General features: G+C 40.2%; 1 protein-coding gene across 3 annotated transcripts in view; it reads left to right on the top strand.

Moving 5' to 3' along the window:
- The window catches only part of usp43b (ubiquitin specific peptidase 43b), a 64,524-nt gene extending 55,507 nt beyond the window's left edge, over positions 1–9,017 (top strand). For 2 of the 3 annotated variants that reach the window (XM_089128340.1, XM_039650861.2), the window contains exon 15: positions 1,067–6,910. In XM_089128340.1, the coding sequence (XP_088984466.1) occupies positions 1,067–2,115 (1,049 nt within the window). In that variant the 3' untranslated portion in view covers positions 2,116–6,910. Of the gene's footprint in view, positions 1–1,066; positions 6,911–8,928 lie in introns of those variants that run through there. The other variant, XM_089128339.1, reaches the window with a different exon arrangement.
- The last annotated feature ends 3,355 nt before the right edge of the window (positions 9,018–12,372 follow it).

The following is a 12,372-nucleotide window of genomic DNA, read 5'->3' on the forward strand; positions in this document are numbered from 1 at the left end:
AGAAAACTGTTCTCTTGTGTTGTCGCTTTGTTGAAAACTCATTTCCAAAACTCATTTGTTTTACCTAACTTATTGTAACTTATTTTAAACACTGTTCCTGAAAATTATACAGTAACCCCACCATTTATCTGTGCGCTGCACATGTTATGGAGAACAGCTTGTTTTCAGTTGCTTTTGTAAGACTGTGCACCGCTCAGGAAAATTAAACATGGTTTTGTGATTGATTACTCCTTGTATTACCTTAGTTTTCCGACAAATATCACGATTAAATGGTGAATAACACCGTATATATAAAGTATAAGAAAATAACAAAAACATACCACTCTGAAATCTATTCTGCATGATCCACTTGTTCGTAAACATTGTCAGGGTCTGAATCGGGTTCAAATTGCTTTGAAATTTACACCATCCTCAGTATTTATTGTAGAAAAGAACTTGCAGTTATGAAGGGGCAGGACATTTCCCAAACATGCCTAAGCGCTGCCAATCACAACACACAGGGGCAGCAAACCAATCACAGCACATTTCATATTTCGGAAGGAGGGGCTTCACCAAAATCGGGGTGTTCGAGCCAGACTGGGGAGAGAGGTGCTGTAATAATGTAAAATATGTATAAAAAAGTCTTTTAAACAATCAAGAATGAAAAGATATTTTAGTACACCCTAAAAACAAAATTGAGACTTCATAAAAGAGCATGAAAGGACCCCTTTAACTGTATTTATTAAACTTGGAAGGGTCATAGCACATATATATATACAGTATGTTATCCTATTGTTAGTTTAACTGCTTCTATTGTTCTCATTTGTAAGTTGCTTTATATAAAAGCGTCTGCTAAATGAATAAACGTAAATGCAAATTTATGATTTTACGATACATCAAAACAACATTAGCAAATTTCGCAAATAAAATGTGAAATGTGCTGTAAAATTAATTTGTAAGCTGAGACTTTGTTTTATCGAAAATAACACCGTAAAAAACCCACAAAGACACACACTCTTCTCCTGAAACAGTTTTCAGACCACACGTGTCACATATGACTTACTAGCCCTCCATGTTTTGCTTTTAGGTGTAGTTGAGCCGACGCCATTTGTACGGAGCTTCCGGGGTCACAGCATGAGTATGCGCTACCACTCAAAATCCAAGACAGGCTCAAGCAAAGTTCTTCCACTACGCTGGTCATTTGCTTCTAAGGAACGCAGAAAGCCCTCCAGCGTAGCTCCACAATTGGCAAACGACGAGCTGGTGGAGTACCTTGAGTCTGGCCGGCGGCCTCGATGTACCAAGGAGCCCATAGTCAGCATCGTGGCTAGTCCTTCACAGGTCAAAGCCCAGCTTCGCGAGGACGATTCCCTGAGTTCCCCCAGCTGTAGCAGTAGTCTCAACGGTGTGGAGCGAAGTAGCCATCGAGGTCTGGATTCACCCAGACTACCCGAAGGCCAGAGCAGACCAGCATCAGACCTTAATGGTATCGGTTGCGATGGTTCATGGGCCAAAAGCAGCTCAACAGCAACCAGGCAGGAGCACGTAAGGACTCAAGGAAGCAACTCACTTCAAGGTTCCCCTACTGCACTCCCCAATGGCACTAGCAACAGTGCATCTCATTCCAGAGACTCTACGTTAAAACGGCTCCGGAACCAGGCGGCCGCAGCAGCTAGCAGGATTCATACCAGCCAAATGCTGACGGCCACTGGTGAAAGCAGGAGCAAAGATGGCGTCCTTCCCGCCATCAACAAGGAGGTGGGTAACGGAAAAACGCTTTCCAGTAAGAGCTCGATCAAACTCTCTCTATCCAACGGCACTCTGAATGGGAAGGGAATCGAGTCAAGGAAATCCGGAACTTCTCACAAGAGTGCCAATAAAATGGTTAGTAGCAGAGAAAACCAGGTTCGTTCAAGCACAGCTAATATAAAACGCGCCCACAGCTCATCCAGCATTCAGAGCAGACTAGAAATGACTTTGAAAAGGACGTCGTCCCTCCAAAGAAATAGTATGTTGGTGCCGACCCCCCATAAAGGACTTGCGGTTGATAAATCCTCCTATGCAACACTACAAAGAATCAGATACAGCAGCACTTCACTTGGCAGACAGAGACCTGTGCCCGAGTCCTGCTTCTGACTGGTTTCTCCTTAACAGTGGGTAATGGTGTTTGTAAATATGTTTTATGCATCTGGCAACGCTTAAAAACTAAACACTATTGCTCTTTTCCTAAACCTAGTAAGGATTGTGTGCACCTTGTTTTTGCCAAATTCAAGGCAGTAGGTACCCAATGTTGAAAACAGTAGTGCTACTTAGTTACAGCTTGATTGGAAATTGTGAACTCTCATGTCACCTGTATTGCAATCAATTGCAAGTTGGGTTTCCCATTTGTATGACAGTTTCAGCCAATGTTGAGCATCCTAATTGTTTCTAATACAATAAATGCTGCCTTAGAAGATAGATATTTAGGGTGTAGGGCAGACTCGCTCCTGGAGGGCCACTGTTCTGCAGAGTTTAGTGGAACCCTAGTGTAGGGTGTACACTTGGCTAAGCTCACTAGCTTTTGAAACAGAGCTTGTGTCCCCTCTGTATCAGTCTATTGTTGGTATGAGCAATATTGAACTTGCATATCTCAAAGCCTGTTCTTAAATCTCCATTTATACCTTAAAATATGTAGCATCACACGCTAATTGCTGGAATAATTACCCGATTAGCAGTATGGATACATTAGGACCTGCTTAAATGTCAGAATTGAAGTCTGCTTTCAGTGGAACTGTCATGTTTATTTATGCAAGTGCCTTTTTGTACTGATCTCAGGAGCGTGATGTTCGTTGGAGCAGAATGGCTGTGTTTTAATTTTTTTTTTTTACTCATGAATATACATGCACACACCTTACCACAGATCAAATAAATACACAAACAGCCTAAACATTTATTGATATTACTCCCACACAGTATCCCGGATGACACTAAATGTTTCATTGTGTACCTTGCTCTTTACTGGATTCACTTGTTTTCTGACCATGCAAGCACAATCAGACATGTGCATGTCGTGCTCATCGCTCTATTCGATGGTTTTAAGCATCACCTGGAAATTGAGAACTAATTGCAAGAAGGATCAAGGTGCTGATTTTCATTTTAAAAAGAAATATTCATATTGTATGAAGGAAGATCTGTAACTGAAGATAAATTGAGGCATAAAAAAGGCAGTATCTTAGAACAATATTTAACACAGGGAAGAGGAAGCAGTTGTCTGAGAAGTTTTCATTATTGATGCTTGTCATATTCTTATGTTCGGAAATATGGATCAGAACATAATGGTTTTGGATTGTTTTTCTCAAGCATAGTCTTTTTTGTTACTGTATGTATATCATAGACATATACACTAGACCTCACCTGGGGGTTCTAAGCATGCGTCAAAACCGCCGCCATCTTGGAACAGGGGTCTTGTCATAGGAAATAGCTAGGTAACGCTGCTATCTCTGCCTTTACTTCGAATTCATTGATGGTGGCGGACTTTTGTGCAGCGTATGAAGTTCACGGATGAAATCTGAACTAGGAAGAATGTTTTTTAAAAAAAATAAATAAATAAAAATTCTTTCTGGAATCAATGATAAATACATGTCTGACCGTTGGAACAAACCAAAAAAACAAGAAAAATCGCATTCATGATGATTTATGGTGATTTTATTTGCGTTAGACCTGTGTCTACTACATTGACGCTGATGCATTAAAGTGGAGGGGCTCCCCTGTTTCAAGATGGCGGCTCTATTGACGCATTCGTTCTAATGAACTGCCGTATCCAAGGTGAGGTCTAGTGTATACGTCTATGACTGTATGTAAACGAATGATACCTCAAATTGCATGGCTTGTTGACTTTTCTGGCCAGTTACAGTCACCTAGCAACGGCATAAACTTCAAGACACTAAAAACCACTCAAAACACATTCAAGTTACCACACTCGTACATTCAAGTGCCATACAAATGGCTGAGCTCGCTTGGATAGAAATGGCTGTATATCGCCTCAAACTTTCCTGAAGAATTATGACTGCAACTTAATAAGGTCTAATTAGAAAGCAAGACATGTAATATTACTTCACTCTGTTACACTACTTACACTTTAAATAATTAATGAAATGATAATCCCAATGCACTTTCCAGACCTTTGGAGAGATGTTGTGCCCTCATATCACTAACCAATCTGAATATGATAATGCTGTATGTGAACTGTTCACCTGAAATTAGACTCCCCGTGTTATTGTTAATGTGCACTTAAGAGCCGTGCTTATGTAACAGGCTATTTAAAAAGCAATGTGCTATTATGATAAATGTTGTTGAGTGTAATTATTACTGTGGATGACATTTATTCTGAAAGAGCATCTTCTCCTGTGCTCCTAGGTGAGTTTTTATGCTAAGTTTTTGTACCACGCTTTTTAATTGGATGGATTATGTGTAATTATATACGCTGAGATGCTTGTTAGCAAGATAGAGCAAGCCATTACACCCTTTGTGCTAACACATTGCACCTAGTTTATCTTTAGGCTAGTTGTGTTGAGGGGGGCGTGGTAAAGCTAAGTCAATGGAGGAAAGAGTACAAGAGGTGCCTCTGGGTTTTCCCCATTCGAGCTTTTCCCAATTCGAGCTTCTATGGTTGTCAGCCCCGTGGGGTGCTTGACGTCATCAGAGAGGCTTAGGAGTAGGGCCCTTCTAACAGCGGTAGTGAAATTAGTATGTTATGGACCTCTGAGCAAAACTCTATACATTGGAGTGACTCTCAATGGAGATTTTGCTCCAGGCTCAAGACAAACAAAGTCGGCTGCACAACAGGGGTACATGGCAATTTACTCCGGGAGAGAAAATGCTTGTATTACTTCCAATGTCTAGTTCTAAATTACCCACCAAGTGGCAAGGACCTTTTGTGGTTACACGGCGAGTCGGGAATTTCAATCATGAGGTATGAGAGCATCGAATGAGGTGATTCATGTAAAATTTATCAACTCAGTCTTTTAAAACGCTGGAATGAGGTGACATTGGTTGAGTTTGCATGTGGCTGTTTTAGCAGTGGAAGATCTCGGACCAGATGCAGCTGATCACTCTGATCCTGTAGCTCACCGATTTAGCCAAGTTGCGAGCAGATTTTACAGACGTGTTTTCACCCCTACCTGGACATTATACAGCACCATATCAAAACGATCCCCTGGGAAGTGGCGCACAGCCTTCCCTAACGTTACCTGAACACAAGAAAAAAGTGATCCCTATAGTCTTAGTTCCTAAAATGGACGTCTCTTTCCGTTTCTTTGTCGATTACAGGAAGGTGAATGTAGTGTTTCGAAATTCAACACTTATCCAAGCCCCGAGTTGACGAGCTGCTTGATCTGTTAGGTTCGGTTCAATTTTATTCGACACTGGATTTAACGACAGGGTATTGTCAGTAGAGCCAGACTGATATATCGGCAGGCCGATATTATCGGCCGATATTAGGCATTTTCCAAACTATCGGTATTGGTTACAATGGACGATAAATGAATATTTCAAAAATAAAATAAAAACGGACTAAACACGCTTGAACCATGTCATGAGTTGTATAGTTTTTCCACCAGAGGGCACTCACCAGGGGACGGTCCCTGTTGGCAACACTCGTTGAGTTGGTCACGAGACGTACATTGCTTGAATAACAATTAAAAGAACATCCCCATCAGTTCTCTCAACTCAAATAAGCATGACCAAATTTGTGACTATCATGTCCAGTTTTGGTGATGTTAAATAAGCCGAGAGTGATGCGGAATTAGCTAGTAATAGTTACGTTACGTTGTGTAGTTGACAGACTGTCCTTTTAACTTTTGACAATGTGACTGAAGTATTTCTTTGATAGCGCTGACAGTTATAGCAATGAGACGTATCATCTCTCCTTGGCCTGTTATATTGAAAATGTATGTTTTAAAATCAATAAATATTTGTATCGGTATCGGCCTTCAAAATCCTTTATCGGTCAGGCTCTATTTGTCAGATTCCCTTGCGATTATCCAAGGAATAAACAAAAACACAAAAAGGAAAAAAGCACAACGTCACTTGGATTACACCAATTTATTACTCTTCGGGTTGGGTTGTTTGGGGCTCCCGCCAACTTTTAGCGTTTCATGGACACAATCCTCCGCCCACATACGTAACGCATATGCCGCTGCCTATCTCGACGACATCATTATATACAGTAAAGATTGGCTGAGCCATCGGGAACATCTACGCACTGTCCTGAGTTTGCCGAGGGTGGCTGGACACACAGTAAAAACCTGCGGAAGTGTGCAATTGGGCGTGTGGAGGTACGGCATCTGGGCTTTCACATGGGATATGGGCAGGTCCGTCCCCAAATTGGTAAGACCGCTGCAATTGCAGCCTGCCCAAATCCCAAGACCAAAAGCAGGTGAGACTGTTCCTGGGGCTGGCGGAATATTATAGAAGGTTTATTCCTAATTATTCGGACTGATCTCTCTAAAAACAAATGACCAGATCTGATCCAGTGGATGGAGCTGTGCCAACAGACCCTAACCAAGGTTAAGGCTGCTCTCACCCTCTCTTAGCTTTGACATCCCTTTTTTTGTTGCAGACTGGTGTGTCGGACAGGGGGCTTGGTGCAGTCCTGTCCCAGGTGGAGCAGCCGGTTCTGTATCCGAGTCGTAAGCTCTCAAACAGAGAGACTAGGTACAGAACCATTGAAAAAGAGTGTTTGGCCGTTTGGTGAGCCATCCTCACCCTCCGTTATTACGTCATGGGACGGGGGGTTCACTCTCTGTTCGGACCTGGGGCAGGGAGAGGGAGAGACTGGTTACTCACAGAGACTGTTATATTGCTGTGTATGTTACTGTGGAAGCAGAGATTCTGACACAATTTCTTTTGTTAATTTTTTCTTTGAGTAATAAAAAGCTTGGATTACTCGCCACCCCTGACTTTTCCATCCTTTTTCCTTTGAATATATCACAGTAGTAAATTAAAACACTGTCACAAGTTTTCTAAAACTCTAAAACTTGTTTTTAAAAACAGATGCATTTGCACCTCGATCAATAAATCTTTCAATGCCTCTAAGATTGCCATTCTTTACTGTTTATGCGATGACGCAATGCAATCAATACCAATGTATGCTGTGAATGCTGTGAAATGGCACTGGAGATATAAATAAAACATCGTGGCCGACGTAGTTGCTATTGCTGTTTCCTCCTCTGTAACATCCAAGTTTGTCTTGACAATAATCCTCCATGAGAAGTTCACGTTGAAGTTTATTTTACACATACATTACAATGTGCAAATCATGAACATTTCGGCTTTCTTTTTCCTGATAGCAGGAAAATCTTGACCAGAGACTGCAAAAAAAATGTTTTGTATGACTTTAAGACAAGAACTCTGCGTCTTAATATAAAGAGCAGAGACATTTTACTGACAGTCTTAGTTGGCTTTGATTATCCACTATTGTCCTGTTGACAATCATATTGCATGACTGAGCTGAATAGTCTTCTAAGGATTCTGTTTGGTTCGAGGTACTTGAGCAATTCCTTTCAGGTGAAATCAAAGGTGTGCTCTCAGAAACACATTTTATAGTCATTTGGCTTCTATAAGATATTGATTCAGACGTTTCCTCCTCCTCAGTATGAGTCATTTAGCCCTGCCACAGGATTAACACCCAGCTATTGAACGCTTTTATTCAAATATGTCCCATTTAATTCCCCCTCCCATCATTTGAAGGCTGATTATGAGCTTGTTTGAGACATTTCATGTACCTTGATATTGCCATCAGGTTATACAACACCCTACCCTCCACTGGAGGCATATTGCATTAGGCTTGAGGTCAATGACGTTTATTCACAAACAATGTAATTGATGTCCTACAGTCATATCATTGGAGATCTGCAGCAGAGGGTAACAAGCTAATGATATAATAAAAATGTTAAATTTCGAGTGCGCTGCAGGGACTCTATAAACCCGCAAACAAGTTAGCGTTTTAACTCTTTTTAAAATATAAAATACATCAGTAAAACCCCCTTCTGATTTTTTAAAAGCTTTTACTTTCAAAAATAAGGTTATTAACAAGTTTCTAAATGAGACTGCAAAGGCTTTTGTGAACATTAAACGTCATCACATCGAATGGGTTAACTTATCTACTCACTAGCATAGTGTTTGTAATTGTGCTCTTGCAAACCTTTATAACTCAAGCTCTCCTGAATTTTTTATTTTTTTTTTAATAAAGACTTGCTGTTGTCGGAAGCTTAATGGTGGTGACGTTCATTAGTTCATTAGTAGTTCGTTCATAGCCTTCATTTAGCTTTTTACGTCTGCTGATTGTATTTAGGCTTCGGAATTAAAGTTATGTTCCTTTGTGATGATTATCATGATGAAAAATTATTCAAAAGCCAATGGAAAAATCAGTTGGGTTTTTTTGTAAAGGGAGCCATTTTGATGCTGACACACAAAATAAAAACCTTTTCACTGCATTGCTCTATTCCTTTATATAAGAGAAAATGCATTTTGAAATCATGTCTATCATGTCAGTTTTAGTTAGTCTTTGTTTTCAATCAGTCTTTGTTTTTAACTGCACAGTTAGTAGGCCCTACCGTTCCCAAAACATTGATTTCATGCTGTTGTTTATGACTCTGTGCATTTAGATTTGATGCATTAATAATGCTTCACATTTATCATAAAGTGATAGAAATCATAAAACCACTGGATCCGAGGGATGGAATCAAAGTATCCCAGCAGCTCATCAGCTTTTCCAGCCTCTCCCCACTGGAAGCAACTGAAAGTCGTTATCATTAAAGAACCTCTAGCGTAATGAAGAGATTATGCCTATGGTTACCCATCAGAACTGCTAGACTGTTGTGTTTTAAACATAACATATTTCAATTTTGAAGCTAATATTTATTGTTCTGGTCTGACCTGTTTTGTAATTGTTTACTTTTTACTGAACAGAGCAACACATCGCGGCATGGCACGCCACAACTCGGCATGTGCATTCTCAATAACCTGGCCTCATGATTCTAGCCGTAAGTATGCTTAAATACTCCATTTAAAGAAAATGAAAAACTGTTGTGATGTTACGTTCAACTACGAAGCTTCTGCCAAAAAATAACACATTTCAGCACTGAATGTGTTGTGGTCACCAGCTCTGTCACTAGACAAGTTTGTTTTCAAAATGATCAAAAACGACCGGCCACTGAAAGTGAATCTAAAATGGGAGAGACTGAAAATAAAAGAAAAATGTAGTTTCATCAGCATGTTCATTATGTTCATGTTCACATACACTTTATATACAAGGATTACTAGGAACACCTGTTCAATTTCTCATTAATGCAATTATCTAATCAACCAATCACATGGCAGTTGCTTCAATGCATTTAGGGGTGTGGTCCTGGTCAAGACAATCTCCTGAACTCCAAACTGAATGTCAGAATGGGAAAAAAAAAGGTGATTTAAGCAATTTTGACCGTGGCATGGTTGTTGGTGCCAGACGGGCCGGTCTGAGTATTTCACAATCTGCTCAGTTACTGGGATTTTCACGCACAACCATTTCTAGGGTTTACAAAGAATGGTGTGAAAAGGGAAAAACATTCAGTATGCGGCAGTCCTGTGGGCGAAAATGCCTTGTTGATGCTAGAGGTCAGAGGAGAATGGGCCGACTGATTCAAGCGGATAGAAGAGCAACTTTGACTGAAATAACCACTCGTTACAACCGAGGTATGCAGCAAAGCATTGGGCTATAACAGCAGAAGACCCCACCAGGTACCACTCATCTCCACTACAAATAGGAAAAAGCGGCTGCAATTTGCAATAGACAAAAAAACCAAAATTGGACAGTTGAAGACTGAAAAAATGTTGCCTGGACTGATGAGTCTCGATTTCTCTTGAGACATTCAGATGGTAGAGTCCGAATTTGGCGTAAACAGAATGAGAACATGGATCCATCATGCCTTGTTACCACTGTGCAGGTTGGTGGTGGTGGTGGAATGGTGTGGTGGATGTTTTCTTGGCACACTTTAGGACCCTTAGTGCCAATTGGGCATCGTTTAAATGCCACGGCCAATCTGAGCATTGTTTCTGACCATGTCCATCCCTTTATGGCCACCAAGTACCAATCCTCTGATGGCTACTTCCAGCAGGATAATGCACTGTCACAAAGCTCGGATCATTTCAAATTGGTGAAAATGAGTTCACTGTACTAAAATGGCCCCCACAGTCACCAGATCTCAACTATTTGGGCCAACATTTCTAAAGAATTCTTTCAGCATCTTGCTGAATCAATGAAATGTAGAATTAAGGCAGTTCTTGAAGGCGAAAGGGGCATTGGCGATTGGCACCCCTGTGGCCACCCCAGATCTGATAGGTAGTTGGTCAAGTTCGTCAACAAAAGAATCAAGAGAAATGCTGTCAATCAATGGTGACAGCTGATCAACCGATTTAGGTCCAGTTTTACATTTTTAAATAACACAGTAATGGTCGCACTGAGGCTGTGAGAGCCGATTTCTGCTCAGCGGACGTTTGGCCATGCAGGTCAGGTTACTAATGAGATGCGCGCGCTGGCTGCTGTTGCTCCGTGAAACAGGTGGACGGTCACAGTTACAACTGGGGTCAAACACAGTATTCGTATGGTGTTCCTAATAATCCTTCAGATGAGTGTTTGTGCATGTGCGCTTGTAAACATCGAGCCCTTGGACCTGTGCATGTGTTGATACATGCATACACACATTAAAACACCCAAACTATCTTGAGTATTACACACATTTTTCTTCAAAGGGAGAAACTTGATCATACCCATCGTGTGCAAACTGGTTTTAGTCTGCAGTGACCCTGTTATTTTTTTTATAACAAATTTCAGACAAATTATTAAGACATTGGGTTTTGGGACTGTTCTCAAACAGCCAAGAAATATAGCGCAGACATTTATAAATGCCTCACAGAGCCTTGCTTTGCATTCATTTTGTAGCAGCACAAAGGCGAAGAAGCTCTCTGTGCATGATGTTATTCATCAGATCATTGATCGAGATTCTAGTTAGGAGGAGACGATGCAGGATGGATCTCACAAGGATGTCTCTAACTACCTTGCCTCATAGGCAAGGATAAAGACCAGGACAAAGATCCATCTTTCGACCAGAATGTGACCGTAGCATCAGCTTGGGCCCTCAGAAGACTGCTGCTCTTCAGTTGTTTCAAGGTCTCTAGCATCTGGTGCCTTCCTTCACTGCAAGATTCATCCTGCATCACCGCACTTGAGATGAACATCAAGTAAACAACATTCATATATGCCGTATATATTGCCGTTATTCCGCTGTGGACTGAAATATTATTGAAAAAGATTGTGGGTGATTGACAGGAGCTGTAAAGAGGTCAGGACAAACGGTGTGGTGTAAACAGTGTTTAGCACAGAGAAGAATCTGGTGCACAGTGATTCATTATAGCCTCCAGGAGCTCAATGCTTCGCTCAAGGGCAGAATGGGAACAGAATTAGATTATGACCTTAGAGATTGTTTGTTATCACTTTGAGACTAATTAGGTCAGTGTCTTATCAAACCTATAAATCCAGAGATAGTGGTTGTTCCCTAATTTCCATATCTTGGAATGCTATATTTGCTTACGGTTCCCATTTCTTGTTATATAAGCCATTTGCTTTATTGGTAAAGGTTGTTTTTTACCCATGGATGTACATTTGCGTCAACTGAATAATCCTGGCTGAAAAAAATAGTTTTTATTCTTTGATTTGAGCTGAAGTAACATTTAACACTTCTGTCAGGAAAGTGATTTGATGTTAAAATGTTTTGTTAAAAAAACAAAACCAAAAAAACACTTTCGGTTTTTTTTTTTTTTTTTTTTTTAATCCCAAATGTTCTTATTCCATAAAACAGACCTAAGGCCGCAATAATGATGCATTAAATATGGCCACAAAATTATTGTTGAATTTGACAGATTTCAAGATCAAGACCTCCAAGCTTGTGTAACCATGTTGGCCCCAAACATTATTGAAAGTTCACATCACATTGCCTTATGATCGAGTGTGACTTGACATAAAAAGCACTAATCGATTCCTCAGAGGAAGGGAAGCACTCAAGCTGAAACAGTCTACACACCGACATTCGGAGACAAGAGTCATGTCAATATACAGAATAAACTGGTAGCTGTGGTTGCCAGAATAATTATGTTTACAAAAAATACAGTAAAAATGTAAACATACTGAATGTACAAAACAACCTGTACATTTTACAATTTAAAACTGCAATTTAAATTGCAGTTTCAAATTGTAAAATGTACAGATTGTTTTGTACATATATATATTATTTGTATATATATATATATATATATATATAAATTGTAAATACTGTATGTATGACCCAAATTTGGGTCAAATATAGACAAACCCAAATG

This window comes from Pimephales promelas, chromosome 3, assembly GCF_988280905.1.
Source record: "Pimephales promelas chromosome 3, fPimPro1.hap1.1, whole genome shotgun sequence".
In the NCBI taxonomy this organism is placed as follows: Eukaryota; Metazoa; Chordata; class Actinopteri; order Cypriniformes; family Leuciscidae; genus Pimephales; species Pimephales promelas.